Here is a 22,063-nt window from a genome sequence, read left to right on the forward strand (position 1 = left end):
GCAGCACATCCGGGCACCCTGCCCTTGCGTAATGGCCCCGCCCCCTTTTTGGGTGAAAGCAGCCCCTCTAATTTGACTGACTGTAAACACAAATTCCGAGGTCTTTGACAATTTAATTGCATAAAATCAATAGCTCTAAATCAGCAGGCAGAGCCCGAATCCTGCGGCCAGTCAGGCAAACTGTTATCTGACGTTGTGGCCGATCAACAATCGGCATTGTCATGCAGAAAAAAACGGGAAAAAAAAAACAGATCTGATGAGTGTCCTTTCAGTCTGCAGCCATCAAAATGTATCACTGACCAGACCCAGTGGCCAGAAGTGTCACTTTGAAATTGGATTATGACGATAATTACATGAAAATCACTGCAGGGAGCAGGAAGGTGACTCTGTTTTGTGTCAGACTATCGTTAAATTGGGATTTCTTGGCTTTTCACCGTTTTCTGGACCGGATCGTTCAGATAACAGGGAAGTCACGTATGACTGCTCTCATCCATATGACTGCATTTGCCAGCAGACCCGTGATCAGCTGCGGTTAGTCTGATGTGCTGTGATAGCTGCACTCGGACTCTCAGTGGATCAGACTACCTAAAATCTACTGTTAAAGAATTAAATGGACAAACTGATTCACACACAAACACAGACGCCAGCCAGCTGTGAACACTGACCCTCCAGACTAAAGCGCTAACCGATGATCTGAAACCTGTGCTGCCGTTATCAGCGTTAGCTGTCAGTGACCGTAACATCAGCAAAATCATCCAGCTAATTTAGACTAACTGGGGTTTTACTGATCCTGTGGTAACTGGTCACTGTGTGGTGATTGGTCTTTTGATCATGGAGTGATTGATAGTTTGACTGATCGGCAGTTTGATTAAGTGGTGGTTTGACTGTCGTGTTTATTAGTTTGTGTGGTGATTGGTAGTTGAACTGATTGACAGTTTGAGTGTATGGTGATTGGTTAACTGATGGAAAACTAGTTTGATTGGTAATTTGACAGTATGGTGATTGGTTGACTAATTGGTAGTTTGACAGTGTGGTAATTGGTTGTTCGAATGATTGGTAGTTTAACTGTGTGGTGATTGGTTGTTCGAATGATTGGTAGTTTAACTGTGTGGTGATTGGTTGTTCGAATGATTGGTAGTTTAACTGTGTGGTGATTGGTAGTTTGTCTAATAATTTGCATGGTGCTTGGTACTTAGGTTGGTTGTGTGGTGATTGGTAGTTAGACTGATTGTGTGGTGATTGGTAGTTAGACTGATTGTGTGGTGATTGGTAGTTAGACCAATTATGTGGTGATTGGTAGTTAGGTTGGTTGTGTGGTGATTGGTAGTTAGGTTGGTTGTGTGGTGATTGGTAGTTAGACTGATTGTGTGGTGATTGGTAGTTAGACTGATTGTGTGGTGATTGGTAGTTAGACTGATTGTGTGGTGATTGGTAGTTAAACTGATTATGTGGTGATTGGTAGTTAGACAGATTGTGTGGTGATTGGTAGTTAGGTTGGTTGTGTGGTGATTGGTAGTTAGACTGATTGTGTGGTGATTGGTAGTTAGACCAATTATGTGGTGATTGGTAGTTAGGTTGGTTGTGTGGTGATTGGTAGTTAGGTTGGTTGTGTGGTGATTGGTAGTTAGACTGATTGTGTGGTGATTGGTAGTTAGACTGATTGTGTGGTGATTGGTAGTTAGACAGATTGTGTGGTGATTGGTAGTTAGGTTGGTTGTGTGGTGATTGGTAGTTAGACAGATTGTGTGGTGATTGGTAGTTAGGTTGGTTGTGTGGTGATTGGTAGTTAGACCGATTGTGTGGTGATTGGTAGTTAGGTTGGCTGTGTGGTGATTGGTAGTTAGACTGATTGTGTGGTGATTGGTAGTTAGGTTGGTTGTGTGGTGATTGGTAGTTAGACTGATTGTGTGGTGATTGGTAGTTAGGTTGGTTGTGTGGTGATTGGTAGTTAGACTGATTGTATGGTGATTGGTAGTTAGGTTGGTTGTGTGGTGATTGGTAGTTAGACTGATTGTGTGGTGATTGGTAGTTAGGTTGGTTGTGTGGTGATTGGTAGTTAGACCGATTGTGTGGTGATTGGTAGTTAGGTTGGCTGTGTGGTGATTGGTAGTTAGACTGATTGTGTGGTGATTGGTAGTTAGGTTGGTTGTGTGGTGATTGGTAGTTAGACTGATTGTGTGGTGATTGGTAGTTAGGTTGGTTGTGTGGTGATTGGTAGTTAGACTGATTGTATGGTGATTGGTAGTTAGGTTGGTTGTGTGGTGATTGGTAGTTAGACTGATTGTGTGGTGATTGGTAGTTAGGTTGGTTGTGTGGTGATTGGTATTTTGACTGGTAGTCTGATTGGTTGGTAGTTTGACTGTGTGGTGTTTTCGTTTACTGTAGTGATTTTCGTGGGATGCAGTGACTCCTGATTCTGTGTGTGATTGACTCTGTGATTTACTGGTTGATTGATGGTGTGATTGACTCTGTGATTTACTGGTTGATTGATGGTGTGATTGACACTGTGATTGACTGGCTGGTTGATGGTGTGATTGACTCTGATTGACTGCTTGATTGATGGTGTGATTGACTCTGTGATTGATTGGCTGGTTGATGGTGTGATTGACTGTGACTGGCTGGTTGATGGTGTGATTGACTCTGTGATTGACTGGCTGGTTGATGGTGTGATTGACTCTGTGATTGACTGGCTGGTTGATGGTGTAATTGACTGGCTGGTTGATGGTGTGATTGACTGGTTGATTGATAGTGTGATTGACTGTGATTGATGGGCTGGTTGATGGTGTGATTGACACTGTGATTGACTGGCTGGTTGATGGTGTGATTGACACTGTGATTGACTGGCTGGTTGATGGTGTGATTGACTGGCTAGTTGATGGTGTGATTGGCTGGTTGATGGTGTGATTGACTGGCTGGTTGATGGTGTGATTGACTGGCTAGTTGATGGTGTGATTGGCTGGTTGATGGTGTGATTGACTGGTTGATTGATGGTGTGATTGACTCTGATTGGTTGATTGATGGTGTGATTGACTGACTGGTTGATGGTGTGATTGACTGGTTGATTGTGTGATTGACACTGTGATTGACTGGCTGGTTGATGGTGTGATTGACTGGTTGATGGTGTGATTGACTGGCTGGTTGATGGTGTGATTGACTGGCTAGTTGATGGTGTGATTGGCTGGTTGATGGTGTGATTGACTGGTTGATTGAGGGTGTGATTGACTCTGATTTGTTGATTGATGGTGTGATTGACTGACTGGTTGATGGTATGATTGACTGGTTGATTGTGTGATTGACACTGTGATTGACTGGCTGGTTGATGGTGTGATTGACTGGCTGGTTGATGGTGTGATTGACTGGTTGATTGATGGTGTGATTGACTCTGATTGGTTGATTGATGGTGTGATTGACACTGTGATTGACTCTGTGATTGACTGGCTGGTTGACGGTGTGATTGACTGGCTGGTTGATGGTGTGATTGACTGGCTGGTTGATGGTGTGATTGACTGGCTGGTTGATGGTGTGATTGACTGGTTGATTGATGATGTGATTGATTGGCTGGTTGATGGTGTGATTGACTGGTTGATTGATGGTGTGATTGACTGGTTGATGGTGTGATTGACTCTGTGATTGACTGGCTGGTTGATGGTGTGATTGATTCTGTGATTGACTGGCTGGTTGATGGTGTGATTGACTCTGTGATTGACTGGCTGGTTGATGGTGTGATTGGCTGGTTGATGGTGTGATTGACTGGTTGATTGATGGTGTGATTGACTCTGATTGGTTGATTGATGGTGTGATTGACACTGTGATTGACTCGGTGATTGACTGGTTGATTGACGGTGTGATTGACTGGCTGGTTGATGGTGTGATTGACTGGCTGGTTGATAGTGTGATTGACTGGCTGGTTGATGGTGTGATTGACTGACTGGTTGATGGTGTGATTGACTGGTTGATTGATGATGTGATTGACTGGCTGGTTGATGGTGTGATTGACTGGTTGATTGATGGTGTGATTGACTCTGTGATTGACTGGCTGGTTGATGGTGTGATTGATTCTGTGATTGACTGGCTGGTTGATGGTGTGATTGACTCTGTGATTGACTGGCTGGTTGGTGGTGTGATTGACTGGTTGATTGATGGTGTGATTGACTCTGTGATTGTGTTGTTTCTTTAGTTTCCATCTCCAGAGTGGGACACAGTGACTCCTGAAGCCAAAGATCTGATTAACAAAATGTTGACCATCAACCCGTCGAAACGCATCACCGCCTCTGAGGCCCTCAAACACCCCTGGATCTGTGTATGTACACACACACACACACACACACACACACTCTCTCTCTCTCACACACACACAGTCAGACACATACACACACACACACACACACACACACACATAGACAGTCACACACACTCTCTCTCTCACACACATACACACACACACACACACACACACACACACATAGACAGTCACACACACTCTCTCTCTCACACACATACACACACACACACACACACACACACACACAGACAGTCACACACACACTCTCTCTCTCACACACACACACACACACACTCTCTCTCTCTCTCTCTCTCTCTCTCTCTCTCTCTCTCACAAACACTCAATCTCTCTCACACACACAGACACTCTCTCACACACACACACGCTCTCTATCTCTCTCACATACACACACACACACACATGCAGTAAACAAGCATTTCATCGAGAAATATAATGGTGACACATCATGGTTCTCACATCTCTCTCTCTCTCTCTCTCTCTCTCTCTCAGCAACGCTCCACTGTGGCGTCAATGATGCACAGACAGGAAACAGTGGAGTGTCTGAAGAAATTTAACGCCAGGAGGAAGTTAAAGGTAACGCTCTCTCGCTCTCTCTCTCTCTCTCTCTCTCTCTCTCTCTCTTTCCCTTCATCTAACCTTCCCCCATCTCTTCCGCTGGTCTTCTTCCTCTGTGAGGTAATTCTGCAGTTCAGTGCTTCGTCAGCAGAACTTCTTTCTTGTTCATCTTTTGTTCTTTCTCTGTTCTTTTGCTTCTTCTGTTCTTCCTCTTTTTCTTCACACTGTTTTCTCTCAGGGTGCCATTCTGACCACTCTACTGGTCACCAGAAACTTTTCAGGTATGTCTTTTCCTCTTTCACGCTGAGGGAGTTTCCTGCGGGTTTGTTCATCCATATTTCTCTTTCTGACAGCCATCTCAACATATTCTTTTTCTCAACATATTCTCTCATTTTCTCAACATATTCTTTTTCTCAACATATTCTCTCTTTTTCTCAACATATTCTCTCTTTTTCTTAACATATTCTCTCATTTTCTCAACATATTCTCTCATTTTCTCAACATATTGTCTCTTTTTCTCAACATATTCTCTCATTTTCTTAACATATTCTCTCATTTTCTCAACATATTCTCTCATTTTCTCAACATATTGTCTCTTTTTCTCAACATATTCTCTCATTTTCTCAACAATATTCTTTTTCTCAACATATTCTCTCATTTTCTCAACATATTGTCTCTTTTTCTCAACATATTCTCTCATTTTCTTAACATATTCTCTCATTTTCTCAACATATTCTCTCATTTTCTCAATATATTCTCTCATTTTATCAACAATATTCTTTTTCTCAACATATTCTCTCATTTTCTCAACATATTCTCTCATTTTCTCAACATATTCTCTCATTTTCTCAACATATTCTTTTTCTCAACATATTCTCTCTTTTTCTCAACATATTCTCTCTTTTTCTCAACATATTCTCTCATTTTCTTAACATATTCTCTAATTTTCTCAACATATTCTCTCATTTTCTCAACATATTGTCTCTTTTTCTCAACATATTCTCTCATTTTCTCAACATATTCTCTCATTTTCTCAACATATTCTCTCTTTTTCTCAACATATTCTCTTTTTCTCAACATATTCTCTCATTTTCTCAACATATTGTCTCATTTTCTCAACATATTCTCTCATTTTCTCAACATATTCTTTTTCTCAACATATTCTCTCTTTTTCTCAATATATTCTAATTTTCTCACAGTATTCTCTTATTTTCTTAAAATATTCTCATGTTCCTGAGATTTTGAAATTCTGTGTTGAATGAAGTTGCTAAATTTCAAGGAACTGTTTCAGCAGATGTGATTAATACTGAGTCATTAATTGAAGTGAGACTGCGCCGCTGTGAACAGGAGAAATAGATCTGTGGCTGTTCTGTGTTTGAGACGGAGCTTCTTTAGAGAATTGAGCTGTTTGTTTAATTCAGGTTTTGTGGTTGTTGTTTTTTTATATTTGATTAGATTCTTTGTTGTTATTTTGGTTGTTTTATTTGTGTTTTTGTGTTTTGGTCAGTAAAGCGGTCAGATTGTTCTTTTATTACTTTTTTCTATTGATCGTTTCTTCCTCTTCTTTTCTGCGTGTGATGTGCTTCTGGAGGTAAGATCCTGACTCGACGTGAGAAGTCGTTGTTACTGTCTGGCCGATCAGACGCTGTGCCTGTTTGTTTGTTCAGTGAGCGCCCTCATGTGCATGAGAGAAGAATTACATTCACAGAGTGGCTTTTTCCCTCAGTCCTTCACACAGCGCTGATCAATAGCCTTTACCAGTGAGCTGAGCTGCATGAATGTAATTCTTCAGACGCACACACACACACACAAACACCGCACACACACACACACAAACACCGCACACACAAACACACACACAAACACCGCACACACACACACAAACACCGCACACAAACACACACACAAACACCGCACACACACACACACACACAAACACCGCACACACACACACACAAACACCGCACAAACAAACACACACACAAACACCGCACACACACACAAACACCGCACACACACACACAAACACCGCACACAAACACACACACAAACACCGCACACACACACACACACAAACCCCGCACACACACACACACATAAACCCCGCACACACACACACCGCACACACACACACACAAATACAAACACACACACACAAACACCGCACACACACACACAAACACCGCACACACACAAACACACAAACCCCGCACACACACAAACACACAAACACCGCGCACACACACACACACAAACCCCGCACACACACAAACACACAAACACCGCGCACACACACACACACACACACACAAACACCGCACACAAACCCTGCACACACACGCACACACAAACACAAACCCCGCACACACAAACACAGCACACACACACAAACACCGCACACAAACCCCGCGCACACACAAACAATGCACACACACACACAAACACTGCACACACAAACACCACACACACACACAAACACTGCACAAACACACAAACCCCGCACACACACACACACAAACACCGCACACACACACACAAACACCGCACACACACACAAACACACAAACACCGCACACACACACACAAACACTGCACACAAACCCCGCACACACACACACAAACACTGCACACAAACACACAATTATGCTCAAACACTACTCACATAAACACACAGTTACACTCAAACATCAAACATGCACACAAACGCACACAATCACAAACCAATGCACACAAGCACACAAACACCACAAACACGCACACACAAACAACACACTCAAACACAGTCACACACAGACACTGCACAGGCACACAAACACTCACATAAATGCACACAAACACACACACAATCGCACACAGTCGCACACAAATACACACAATTGCACACAAACACACACAATCACACAGAATTACTCTGTAATACACACCAATGCATACAAGCACAAATGCACACACAAACACACAAAACCACTTTCACACCTCTTTATGCTGAATGTGTAATTAATCGCACTGCAGCAGGGGGCGCTACAGAAACCTTCCACCCCATCAGAGCTCATGTCTCCTATCATACCTGTTGTTTGTGTGCGTGAGCTGTCATAAAGTAAACAACACATTTGTCCACTGCATTGACCGATGACATCACTCACTGCTGCGACTGTGTCTGTTTCTGGCCTCAACTGCAAATGACCTGCATTAACTTTGTGTTTAGAGCCTTTTAGGTTCAAACCGAACTGGCTGCTGCATGAACAGCAGTCTGACCGGCTGACGAGCTGATATTCACGTCTTTCTATCTTTTTTCTCCACAGCAGCGAAGAGTTACCTGAATAAGAAGGCGGACGGAGTGAAGGTGAGTAATGTCCACTCTGACTTTCACACAGCTTTTATAGTCTTTACCCATAAACACTTGCAGTGTCTGGCTCTTTCCTGAGTACAGCTCATTTAAAATACACTGTTTTTGGTGATTTTTGACTAAATGTTAATCAAGTAGGAGCTCGACTTTCAGACGGCGATATTTCCACCTCAGGCTTTCAGATCATCTATAATGTTTATATAAATAATAAAATGGTAAAAAACTTTACTCGTGTTTACTTTCTGTGTGTGTTATGCATGTTTTACATTAAAGCCTTTAGAGTTTTTCCTCTCAAAACAAAGAAAAGGTTGAATAATTCTGCTAACAAGACCTACGAAATTATACACTTAAAGACTATTCTGACCATGACTGAATAACAGGACTGAATTCTGGCTAACAGGACTGAATTCTGGCTAACAGGTTTGAATTCTGGCAAACAGGACTAAATTCTGGCTAACAGGACTGAATTCTGGCTAACAGGTTTGAATTCTGGCTAACAGGACTGAATTCTGGCTAACAGGACTAAATTCTGGCTAGCAGGACTGAATTCTTGCTAACAGGACTGAATTCTGGCTAACAGGTTTGAATTCTCGCAAACAGGACTAAATTCTGGCTAACAGGACTGAATTCTGGCTAGCAGGTTTGAATTCTGGCAAACAGGACTAAATTCTGGCTAACAGGACTGAATTGTGGCTAACAGGACTAAATTCTGGCTAACAGGACTGAATTCTGGCTAACACGACTGAATTCTGGCTAACAGGACTGAATTCTGACCAACAGGACTAAAATCTGGCTAACACGACTGAATTCTGACCAAGAGGTTTGAATTCTGGCTAACAGGACTAAATTCTGGCAAACACGACTGAATTCTGGCTAACAGGACTAAATTCTGGCTAACATGACTGAATTCTTGCTAACAGGACTAAATTCTGGCTACCATGACTGAATTCTGACCAACAGGTTTGAATTCTGGCTAACACATCTGAATTCTGGCTAACAGGCCTAAATTCTGGCTAACAGGACTAAATTCTGGCTGACATGACTGAATTCTGGCTAAAAGGACTAAATTCTGGCTAACACGACTGAAATCTGGCTAACAGGACTAAATTCTGGCTAACAGGTTTGAATTCTGGCTAACAGGACTAAATTCTGGCTGACATGACTGAATTCTGGCTAACAGGACTGAATTCTGGCTAACAGGACTGAATTCTGGCTAACAGGACTAAATTCTGGCTAACAGGACTGAATTCTGACCAACAGGTTTGAATTCTAGCTAACAGGACTAAATTCTGGCTAACACGACTGAATTCTGGCTAACAGGACTAAATTCTGGCTAACAGGACTGAATTCTGGCTAACAGGACTGAATTCTGACCAACAGGACTGAATTCTGGCTAACAGGACTAAATTCTGGCTAACACGACTGAATTCTGGCTAACAGGACTAAATTCTGGTGGTTTGAATTCTGGCTAACAGGACTGAATTCTGACCAACAGGAGTGAATTCTGACCAACAGGACTAAATTCTGGCTAACAGGACTAAATTCTGGCTAACACGACTAAATTCTGACCAACAGGACTAAATTCTGGCTAACACGACTAAATTCTGACCAACAGGACTGAATTCTGGCTAACAGGACTAAATTCTGGTGGTTTGAATTCTGGCTAACAGGACTGAATTCTGACCAACAGGAGTGAATTCTGACCAACAGGACTAAATTCTGGCTAACACGACTAAATTCTGACCAGCAGGACCAAATTCTGGCTAACACGACTAAATTCTGACCAACAGGACTGAATTCTGACCAACAGGACTAAATTCTGGCTAACACGACTAAATTCTGACCAACAGGACTAAATTCTGTCTAACATGACTGAATTCTGGCTGACATGACTGAAATCTGGCTAACAGGACTAAATTCTGGCTAACAGGTTTGAATTCTGGCTAACAGGACTGAATTCTGGCTAACAGGACTGAATTCTGGCTAACACGACTGAATTCTCGCTAACAGGACTGAATTCTGGCTAACAGGACTAAATTCTGGCTAACAGGACTGAATTCTGACCAACAGGTTTGAATTCTAGCTAACAGGACTAAATTCTGGCTAACACGACTGAATTCTGGCTAACAGGACTAAATTCTGGCTAACAGGACTGAATTCTGACCAACAGGAGTGAATTCTGACCAACAGGAGTGAATTCTGACCAACAGGACTGAATTCTGGCTAACAGGACTAAATTCTGGCTAACACGACTGAATTCTGGCTAACAGGACTAAATTCTGGTGGTTTGAATTCTGGCTAACAGGACTGAATTCTGACCAACAGGAGTGAATTCTGACAAACAGGACTAAATTCTGGCTAACAGGACTAAATTCTGGCTAACAGGACTAAATTCTGACCAACAGGACTAAATTCTGGCTAACACGACTAAATTCTGACCAACAGGACTAAATTCTGGCTAACAGGACTAAATTCTGGCTAACACGACTAAATTCTGACCAACAGGACTAAATTCTGGCTAACACTACTAAATTCTGACCAACAGGACTGAATTCTGGCTAACAGGACTAAATTCTGGCTAACAGAACTGAATTCTGACCAACAGGTTTGAATTCTAGCTAACAGGACTAAATTCTGGCTAACACGACTGAATTCTGGCTAACAGGACTAAATTCTGGCTAACAGGACTGAATTCTGGCTAACAGGACTGAATTCTGACCAACAGGACTGAATTCTGGCTAACAGGACTAAATTCTGGCTAACACGACTGAATTCTGGCTAACAGGACTAAATTCTGGTGGTTTGAATTCTGGCTAACAGGACTGAATTCTGACCAACAGGAGTGAATTCTGACCAACAGGACTAAATTCTGGCTAACAGGACTAAATTCTGGCTAACACGACTAAATTCTGACCAACAGGACTAAATTCTGGCTAACACGACTAAATTCTGACCAACAGGACTGAATTCTGGCTAACAGGACTAAATTCTGGTGGTTTGAATTCTGGCTAACAGGACTGAATTCTGACCAACAGGAGTGAATTCTGACCAACAGGACTAAATTCTTGCTAACAGGACTAAATTCTGGCTAACACGACTAAATTCTGACCAACAGGACTAAATTCTGGCTAACACGACTAAATTCTGACCAACAGGACTGAATTCTGAACAACAGGACTAAATTCTGGCTAACACGACTAAATTCTGACCAACAGGACTAAATTCTGGCTAACATGACTGAATTCTGGCTGACATGACTGAATTCTGGCTAACAGGACTAAATTCTGGCTAACACTACTGAAATCTGGCTAACAGGACTAAATTCTGGCTAACAGGTTTGAATTATGGCTAACAGGACTGAATTCTGGCTAACAGGACTGAATTCTGGCTAACAGGACTAAATTCTGGCTAACACGACTGAATTCTCGCTAACAGGACTGAATTCTGGCTAACAGGACTAAATTCTGGCTAACAGGACTGAATTCTGACCAACAGGTTTGAATTCTAGCTAACAGGACTAAATTCTGGCTAACACGACTGAATTCTGGCTAACAGGACTAAATTCTGGCTAACAGGACTGAATTCTGACCAACAGGAGTGAATTCTGACCAACGGGAGTGAATTCTGACCAACAGGACTGAATTCTGGCTAACAGGACTAAATTCTGGCTAACACAACTGAATTCTGGCTAACAGGACTAAATTCTGGTGGTTTGAATTCTGGCTAACAGGACTGAATTCTGACCAACAGGAGTGAATTCTGACCAACAGGACTAAATTCTGGCTAACAGGACTAAATTCTGGCTAACAGGACTAAATTCTGACCAACAGGACTGAATTCTGGCTAACAGGACTAAATTCTGGCTAACACGACTAAATTCTGACCAACAGGACTAAATTCTGGCTAACACGACTAAATTCTGACCAACAGGACTAAATTCTGGCTAACAGGACTAAATTCTGGCTAACACGACTAAATTCTGACCAACAGGACTAAATTCTGGCTAACACGACTAAATTCTGACCAACAGGACTGAATTCTGAACAACAGGACTAAATTCTGGCTAACACGACTAAATTCTGACCAACAGGACTAAATTCTGGCTAACATGACTGAATTCTGGCTGACATGACTGAATTCTGGCTAACAGGACTAAATTCTGGCTAACACTACTGAAATCTGGCTAACAGGACTAAATTCTGGCTAACAGGTTTGAATTATGGCTAACAGGACTGAATTCTGGCTAACAGGACTGAATTCTGGCTAACAGGACTAAATTCTGGCTAACACGACTGAATTCTCGCTAACAGGACTGAATTCTGGCTAACAGGACTAAATTCTGGCTAACAGGACTGAATTCTGACCAACAGGTTTGAATTCTAGCTAACAGGACTAAATTCTGGCTAACACGACTGAATTCTGGCTAACAGGACTAAATTCTGGCTAACAGGACTGAATTCTGACCAACAGGAGTGAATTCTGACCAACGGGAGTGAATTCTGACCAACAGGACTGAATTCTGGCTAACAGGACTAAATTCTGGCTAACACGACTGAATTCTGGCTAACAGGACTAAATTCTGGTGGTTTGAATTCTGGCTAACAGGACTGAATTCTGACCAACAGGAGTGAATTCTGACCAACAGGACTAAATTCTGGCTAACAGGACTAAATTCTGGCTAACAGGACTAAATTCTGACCAACAGGACTGAATTCTGGCTAACAGGACTAAATTCTGGCTAACACGACTAAATTCTGACCAACAGGACTAAATTCTGGCTAACACGACTAAATTCTGACCAACAGGACTAAATTCTGGCTAACAGGACTAAATTCTGGCTAACACGACTAAATTCTGACCAACAGGACTAAATTCTGGCTAACACTACTAAATTCTGACCAACAGGACTGAATTCTGGGTAACAGGATTGCATTCTCGGTAACAGAACTGAATTCTGAGTAACAGGACTGAATTCTGGGTAACAGGATTCAATTCTGGCTAACAGGATTGAATTGTGGGTAACAGAACTGAATTCTGAGTAACAGGACTGAATTCTGGGTATCAGGACTGCATTCTGGGTAACAATTGAATTTTGGGTAACAGGATTGAATTCTGAGTAATAGGAAGGAATTCTGACTTGAAGTCTGAGTAACAAGTTTGAATGAATGCAGTTATTTAAATATTTAAAGTATTTAACACTGGCTAGAAAAAAAGTTTTAATCAAAACGTTTTTATTTTATTTTATTTTTTAAAACAACTTTCATTTCATTTTCATTAAAGATAATTTAAGATTTAACCAACGGATAACTGGGTTGTGAATTTAGCCAAAATATAATATTGCGATTGCGATTAGCAAAACAGGCTGCACATGCTGCATGCCAGCTCCACCCACTCAGCCTACAGCAGTTTAGCCCCGCCCCCTTTGCAGAGCAGAGCTGAAAGCCTGGAGAATGATGCTGAGAACGTAACAGTGACTCTTTGCTTTAGTTCACACTGTTATTTTAGATCATCGAGGTCCATTCTAGGCTGTTCTTGCCCAAAAAGATCCTCAGTCTATTAGCTTCTCTCGCTAATCAACGCTCCTTTTAGTGAGAGGACCAACAAGCAGAAGTAAAGGGTCTACCCAGCATGTCCGGCGTGTACTACACTCTTTTAAAAAATGGTCAACGCTTTACTCTTTTCTACTGTTACGCTTTAACAGTAGTTCCAGTAATGACTGACCACTGACACTGCCGTGTAGGTCAGAAGTACATTGAGTGGATCATTACATGTCCAGGAATCTTTCTTTGTCACCCTTGTTCTGTCTGAGTATTCTGTCCGTTTTTTTGCTCTGTTCCAGCAGTGTGTGTTTTGGTAATATCTGATTTCCTCCTCCCGTCCCCTACAGGTCAACAACAAAACCAACATAGCCAGCAGCCCCAAAGACACAGGCCCTGCCCCAGCACTGGTATCCACAGTGACAAACCCGTGACCCCACCCTCTGCATGGCCTTTCCACCAATACTGTGTGTGGTGTCTTTTCTGTCGGACAGAAACATTAAAAGCTTTAGTGATTTAAAGATATACATTCTTATTTATGTCCTCAATAATAAAAGGTACACTAAGAAATATATTTTTATTGTTTTTTTAATTGATATTCTAATTGATATTACCCCATATTACCACAGCTACTTACTATTACCACAGTAAGTCCCTATTACAACTAATCACTATTACCAGAGCTAATAGTGACACAGTCACTATTACCAATGTAACTCCCTGTTATCACAGCTAACAGCATATTACCAGATATTAATCCATATTATTTCTAGGGCTACCATTATTACCAGAGCTAAAATGCTATTACTACTAATAGCTAACTCATTATTACCACAGTTAACTCACTATTACCACAGTTAACTCCATATTACCAGATATATGTCCATATTACCACAGCTAACTCACTATTACCAGGAATAACTCTATTACCACAGCTAACTCAGTATTACCAGGAATAACTCTATTACGACAGCTAACTCACTATTACCAGGTAAACATTTCTATTACCACAGCTAACTTACTATTACCAGGTGTAACTCCCTATTACCACAACTCACTGTTACCATCGATAACTTACCAAGAGTTCGGATGATTCTAATAACGAGATTAATAAATTAACCATTGTTTATCAGTTGTAGTTGTGTCTGGTGGCTACATTCAAAGAAAAGTCTTAGTTTAGTGTACCTTTTACAAAAAGGATATAAAGCTACTTTGTGTTTCTGGTTGCTGTCATGAACTTTGAATGTTTCTGTCCTGTTTAATCTGAGTCTGAAACACAGATTCTGTACATATGTGACATATATGTGTCTACATTAGGACTTAATAATCATTATCACTATATTGGCTTTTGCAATATTGACAGAAGGCTGGAACATGTAAATGAGCCTTTAAAAAATTTAATGTAAATAATTTTAAACAAACTGAAGCAGGCTAATCCTTAACCACATCACATTATTGATCTGCCATTGTGATACTTTTATATTTATCGCAATGACAGTATACAGCAATGGAATCACAATCCTGGTATTTTGTCTGCTATGCAGCCTTAGTGTATATAGAGTCTGCTCCATAATTATTCATCCACTTGGTAAAGATGGGTAGAAAATGTCTTTGTGGTCAGTCAGCTCAGTCTCATGTTAAAATTATGAAGAAAAAAATTATGTAAAGTTATGTAAAGTAATGCCTCTTGGGCTTCCCTTTCATGTGACAGGTCTGTGTCAGTCTGCCATTGGCAGGAGCCCAGCATGACTGAGCCATCTAAAATGGATCCAGCTGAGCAAGACCAGTTCAGAACAGCCTTTATTAACCAGGGTACTGCAATTGGTAGACATGAACATGTGCTACAAGAAATTCCATCACATCAGTGACAAATCTGTGTCACAGCTTCAGTCTCAATCTAGTTACAAGAAGTAGTGGAACTCACACAACCTTCCCAACCAGATGAGGATTTGGGGAGTGATCCCTTACCCAAGCAGCATCTTTTCTGTCAGTGATTCTAGGCCTGATCTCCTCTGTATGTTATGATCCATAACTCTGGACAATACCATGGTTTCCTCCTGCTGTCCTCTCTTGCCTTTGGACAACAACTGTCTCACTTCCCTTCTCAATGTGCCAAGGTGGCCTAAATAATTTCCTTTCTTTACAGGAAGGGCAATTACCAGGGCCACCTCAGTCTGGAAGCATGTGTTGAATGCTCTACTCTAAACCAGTTCATGAAGGCAGTAGCACATTTGACAATCCAGTTGGGGGTAGAGAGTCAGACATTCACCTTCTCCACATTAAGGGCAATCACTCAGCATGCCATTAAGTAAAGATAAACCTGTAACCTGCAGGTTCACCTACGTCTCTTAAGGACTTGTATGAGCTTACCCTCAAGCTTGATAAATGCCTGCAAGAAAGACATAGAGAATGCAGAGCTTCTCCTGGGATCTCTATTCAACCTGAAACGCCTATTTTCCCAGTTAGAAAGCCCTCTGGAGTCCCCAAAGAGCCCATGCAATTAGGGAGCACCTGCCTCGCTCAACAACAGCAAGATGCTCATATGAGCAGGAGGAGGTGCCTGTACTGTGAGTCTAGGTCACATTCAAGTTTTGTGTCCTGAGCTGTCGGTAAATACCAGGGCCCGTCCCAGGAGGGGGGAGCTGTGATGGGCCCATGCTTTTCCTGAGTCCATTCCCTCTGGGTTCTCTCTCACTGCCATAGTTTCCTGGGAACATGTACAGAAATCAGTCACGGTGTTCCCGGACACAGCCACTGCAGGAAATTTTACTGATTGAACTCTGGATGCCAGTCTCAGCTTACCTATGGAGACACTAGAACATCCTCTGTCAGTTTCTGCTATTGACAGATGGTCTCTAGGGTTAGGGAATGTGACCCAGCAGACCCTCATTCTGACCTTGAAAATAGGTCCAAACAATGAATGCATTTCTCTACTCCTTATTCCATCACCGGGAGTACAACTCATCCTAGTGGTCCCCTGGCTGTTCCACCATAATCCTCACATCAGTTGGGTGACATGATCAGTCGTGGCATCAAGACCCCAATATTCACATTTTTGCATCAAGGAATCTAAAATCACTTTTCCATTACTGGACTCTCTCGAGATTCCTTTTGTCTCCCTAGTACCCCCTGAATACCTGGATCTCAGGGGGTTTTTAGTAAGAAAAAGGCAAAGGCCCTACCCCCATAGATCTAACGATTGTGCCATCAGTCTCTTGCCACTTGTCCTCCCCGTGGTAGACACTTCTCCCTCTCAGGCCTTGAGTAAGCCACCATGGAGGACTATATCCAGGAAGCTCTGGCATCAGGCTTCATACGGCCTTCCTCTTCTCAGGCCTGGATTCTTCTTTGTTGAAAAGAAAGACAGTGGCCTAAGGTGCTGCAATGGGTGCATGGATCACAGTTAACTAGCCATCTGGGGTAACCAGAATCATTTCTGAGTTTCTATGTAGGTGATTCTGGCAGCCCAGTATTGATCATGATGTGATATGTGGCAGCTTGCCAGGTGTGCGCCAAGAATAAGGAACTAAAAAATCCGTCCAGCAGGCTTGCTCAACCTTGTAACAAGTCCCAGCCTCCCTGGGCAATAGTGTTATTCATGGTTGACCTGTTCTCCAAAGCATGCCACTTTATCCCGCTGCTAAAACTCCCATCAGCCAGTGAAACTGCTGCGCTGCTCTTGCAGCACATAGTGAGAATATACAGTCTGCCACGGTCTTGTCTGATAGTGGCCCCCAGTTTGTGAGCCACTTTTGGAAAGCCTTCTATTAGCTCCTGGGGGCCTCTGTCAGCCTGACATCAGGTTCCCACCCTCAGTCAAATGGGTAAACTGAGAGAATCAACCAAGACCTAGAAAGAACCTTGCACTGTCTTGCAACTGAATCTAATTCAATTAATGGTTAGATTTCTTCTGTGTGATTGAGCTAACTTAGCACAAAAACACTTTCTCAGGATTTTTCTATTCAACTTCATCAAGGCACCAATAATTATGGCGCTATAATTGTGGTTTCAGTATTAATGGGTCACATTACACTTAGTGTTTGTCTGCATGATCCTGAACAATGTGTTTGTGTAAGAATTATTATTAAAAAGTGAAGGAGACCATTTTCAGCAAATCTGTAGAATTTTATTGTACAAGTAGATGTTAGTGTGTAGTGTGGATGTTAGCATATGGCATAGCTCTTAGTGTAATATGTTCAGTATCTGTATTTCTGTAATTCTCTCTCTCTCTGTTTTTAGGAACCTCAGACTACAGTCATTCATAACCCTGTGGAGAGGAACAAGGTGAGATGTATTCATGTTACAGATCCCAACAGACCCTGTGGACTGTGCTGCTGGTGGTCTAATCTGGCTGAACCTTCTCAGAAGAAGCCTATAAACACTTGTAGCTGATCTCAAGTTCCTGTTTCTTTCTGTTCTTTTTCTCAGGAATCAACAGAGAGCGCCAACACCACAATAGAGGAGGAGGACGTTAAAGGTATGAGCCAGTTTGTTCATCCGTCTGTCTTTTTCTTTATTGGTCTTTCAGTCTGTTTACCTGTATATCCATCTTTCCGTCTGTCTGTTCGCCCATCTGTCTTTTTTAGTGCATCTTCACTTTCTTGTCTACTAATCCCTCTCTTCTCCACTTGCAACTGTTAATCCATCACTTGCTTTCTTCATTTGTTTGTGGCTGCTTATTGTTTAGATCCCAGGGATGTCTTGTTTTTGTTTGTTTTTGTTTGTTTGTTCTCCACCTGATGTTTCCACACACAAAGCTAATTTAAGCATTAGCTCAATTTGGCAACCCACCAACTGCCCACTAAACATGGCGCCCCAGCAAGCCCCGAGTAAGTCCTGCCTCCGGCCTGAGGGTGAGAGTTACCCACCACTGCCCTCAAACAGCCCTCAATGCCCCTCCAACAACCATTAATGCCCCTTCAATTCGCATCAGTGCCCTTGAAGTACCATAATGCTGTCCAGCTGCTATCAGCACACTCTAACTGCCCTTAATGCCCCTTCAGCTGCCATCACAACCCTTGACCTGCCCTGAATGCCCCCCAACTGTTATCAGTGCCTTCAAACTGCAATCAGTGCCCTTCAACTAATGCAATGCCCTCCGGCTGTCATTAGAGCCCTCTAACTGCCCCCCAACTGCTCTAAATGCCCATCGAACTGTCTCCAGTTGAACTGTATCCAACTGCCCTTATTGCCCTGCTATCTACACTCAATATCCCTGAAATTACACTTTATGTGTTCTAAATATGTTAAAAGCTCTGCACCTGCCTTTAATGACCTTCAGTTTCCTTTAAGGCTGCCCAGCTAGCTTACAGCCAACTGCCTAGCTAACTCTTATATATTACTATTACCACAGCCAACTCACTAGCTAGCTATTACCACAGCCACCTCACTAGCTAGCTATTACCACAGCCACCTCACTAGCTAGCTATTACCACAGCCAACTCACTAGCTATCTATTACCACAGCCAACCCACCAGCTAGCTATTACCACAGCCAACTCACTAGCTAGGTATTACCACAGCCAACTCACTAGCTAGCTATTACCACAGCCAACTCACTAGCTAACTATTACCACAGCCAACTCACTAGCTAGCCATTACCACAGCCAACTCACTAGCTAGCTATTACCACAGCCAACCCACTAGCTAGCTATTACCACAGCCAACTCACTAGCTAGCTATTACCACAGGCAACCCACTAGCTAGCTATTATCACAGCCAACTCACTAGCTAGCTATTACCACTGCTAACTCACTAGCTAGCCATTACCACTGCTAACTCACTAGCTAGCTATTACCACTGCTAACTCACTAGTTATTACCAAAGCTAACTCACTAGCAAACTACCACAGCTGCTCACTGGCTAACCGTTACCACAGCTCATTATCTAGGGCTGAGCAGTTTATAATGTTAATGTCAAAATATTTGTTTGAAAGAGGAATATTTTAATGATTCCCACTTTATTCAACATCGAACAACTGAGTTTATATGAAACCTAACAACACTTTGAACTGTCAGTCTGGATCTTATTAGCTTAAACCTTAACTCACCATACAGAGCCTAACCTCCGGCTATCAGATCACACCTTCATATAACATCTTTATTCTTTCAAAGTCACTAAATATTTCCCAGCCATCAGATTCTCATCTGGAGCCTTCCGGGCAGGAGACACTCCACCAAAAACTCCAAAACTGCGCAAGATGAAACGAGTTCCTCATCATGAACGCACGTTTTGAAAAACATGATTTAAAACTGATCTACATTTAATAATGTCGTGTCTTTTTGCCCGGTAGGTCGAAGGTCCACTGTGGCTATCATGCAGTAGTTGTAGTTGAACTGCTTTTTATTTTCCATGATAAATTTGACTCTTTGACCAATTACGAGCGTCTCTTTGCTGTCCCTTAGCCTGCCATGTAATCAGTAAAGGTAAATGAGTCCTTTAATCTTTTGGATGAAAGTGTTGCCTGTGAATCAGACCCTAAACACTGTTCATTCTTCAAATCGGACAACGAGGAATTCTGGGAAACACTTTCCTTTAGGCGTCCATTTATACCCAGTCTAATGTGCTCCATCCTGTCTAGCACGCTGCTATCAGGGCGGTCAATGTCAACGCTTTAATGTTGACCGTTAACAGTAAATTATTACCACCACTAATGATTAACTCATTTTCCTAGTTTGACCCTTCAGCCCCTCTGCAGTAGTGCAGGCTGAAGCAATTAACTGCACAAAAACTGTGATTAATCACAGCTGCAAAAAACTGTGATTAATCGCAATAAACTGCAAAAACTATGATTAAGCACAATTAACTACACAAAAACTGCTATTAATTGCAATTACACAGGAACTGTGATTAATCACAATTAACTACACAGGAACTGCGATTAATCACAATTAACTACACAGGAACTGCGATTGCGATTGACTGCACAAAAGCTGAATAATCACAACTAACTGCACAAAATAATTTGATTAATCATGATTAACTGAATAGAAATGTGACGAATCACAGATCGTAAACTACAAAAACATTGATTATTTGTGATTAACATACACAAAAATGGTAATTAATTGTGATTAACTGCACAAACACCTGTGATTAATCTGAACTACACAAACTAATTAGATTAATCATGATTAACTAGACAAATATGTGCTTAATCACAGTTAACTACACAAAAAATTCATTATTTGTGATTAACTATTCAAAATAACATTAGTTGTGATTACCTACATAAAATGATGAGATTGATGTGATGTAGCTACAAAACTGTGATTGACCACAATTAGTCACAAAATAACATGATTAATTGCGCTTAACTACACAAACTATTGATCACAAAATAATGTGATTAATCATGATTAACTATACAAAAATAATGTGAATACTTATGATTTAACTGCGAAAATGGGATTGACTGCAGTTAACTACAAAATAATGTGAACAGATGTGAAAACCAAATAATAATCAAATTTGACTTGTAGGGATTAACTGTACAAAGTAATGTGATTCATCACAACAAGCTACAAAAATCCTGCAGTTAAACTGTGATAAATCGCAGAAATAATTAAACTGACTGCAGCAAACTGCACAAATCAGTGTGAATAACCACGACGGGTGACTTTGACAGCCCTGGTTGCGAAGCTGCTTAATGCTCTTGTAAACTGAGGATAAAAGCGTAATGGCTGAGCTCTGAGTGTGAACGTGTGATCGTGCAGCGCAGCTCTGGGTATAAACTGCCTCCTAAACTGAGTGTAAATGATAAGTAATGCTGACTGTGGTGAGGAATGCTGAGTCGTGGTTTGGCTGTGCTGCAGTGAGAAGTGCTAAGTCATGATTCCGTCCTCTGTGTTTTACAGCCAGAAAGCAGGAGATCATCAAAGTGACAGAGCAGCTCATCGAGTCCATCAACAGCGGAGACTTCGAGGCTTATTCGTGAGTGCTCACAGAAACACAAACACAAACATAAACACAAATATAAACACAAACAAACACAAACATAAACACAAAAGACTGAAAAGATTGGAATATCAGAGCTTAAAGCAGATCATCACATTTCAGCAAAATAAATCAGCTAAATTAGTTACTACAAACGTTACAGACGTTTTGATTACATGTCCTGATGTGTGTGTGTGTGTATATACATAAATAACATCTTTAAGTATTGTGATATTACATTTTCCCATTTTGCCCAGCTCTGTGTAGCTCTAAAAAAAAAATCATATATTAAGCGTGAATAGAACGTAGAATATATTAAGAAGTGAATAGAACATTTAATATTTTTAGTCTTGAACATGTTACTGTGACTAGAATAAAACCCTTCATA

The 22,063-nt window shown here is 41.6% G+C and overlaps 1 protein-coding gene across 4 annotated transcripts in view; it reads left to right on the plus strand.

Moving 5' to 3' along the window:
• The window catches only part of camk2d2 (calcium/calmodulin-dependent protein kinase (CaM kinase) II delta 2), a 53,095-nt gene that overhangs the window by 23,621 nt on the left and 7,411 nt on the right, over window positions 1–22,063 (plus strand). For 2 of the 4 annotated variants that reach the window (XM_037532932.1, XM_037532930.1), the window contains 9 exons: window positions 4,178–4,300; window positions 4,793–4,876; window positions 5,097–5,139; window positions 8,164–8,201; window positions 14,092–14,151; window positions 17,981–18,025; window positions 18,170–18,218; window positions 20,145–20,165; window positions 21,597–21,672. In XM_037532932.1, coding sequence (XP_037388829.1) covers window positions 4,178–4,300; window positions 4,793–4,876; window positions 5,097–5,139; window positions 8,164–8,201; window positions 14,092–14,151; window positions 17,981–18,025; window positions 18,170–18,218; window positions 20,145–20,165; window positions 21,597–21,672 — 539 coding nt within the window. The remainder of the gene's footprint in view (window positions 1–4,177; window positions 4,301–4,792; window positions 4,877–5,096; window positions 5,140–8,163; window positions 8,202–14,091; window positions 14,152–17,980; window positions 18,026–18,169; window positions 18,219–20,144; window positions 20,166–21,596; window positions 21,673–22,063) is intronic. The other 2 variants (XM_037532933.1, XM_037532931.1) reach the window with 1 other exon arrangement.

Source organism: Pygocentrus nattereri, chromosome 22 (assembly GCF_015220715.1).
Source record: "Pygocentrus nattereri isolate fPygNat1 chromosome 22, fPygNat1.pri, whole genome shotgun sequence".
NCBI lineage: Eukaryota > Metazoa > Chordata > Actinopteri > Characiformes > Serrasalmidae > Pygocentrus > Pygocentrus nattereri.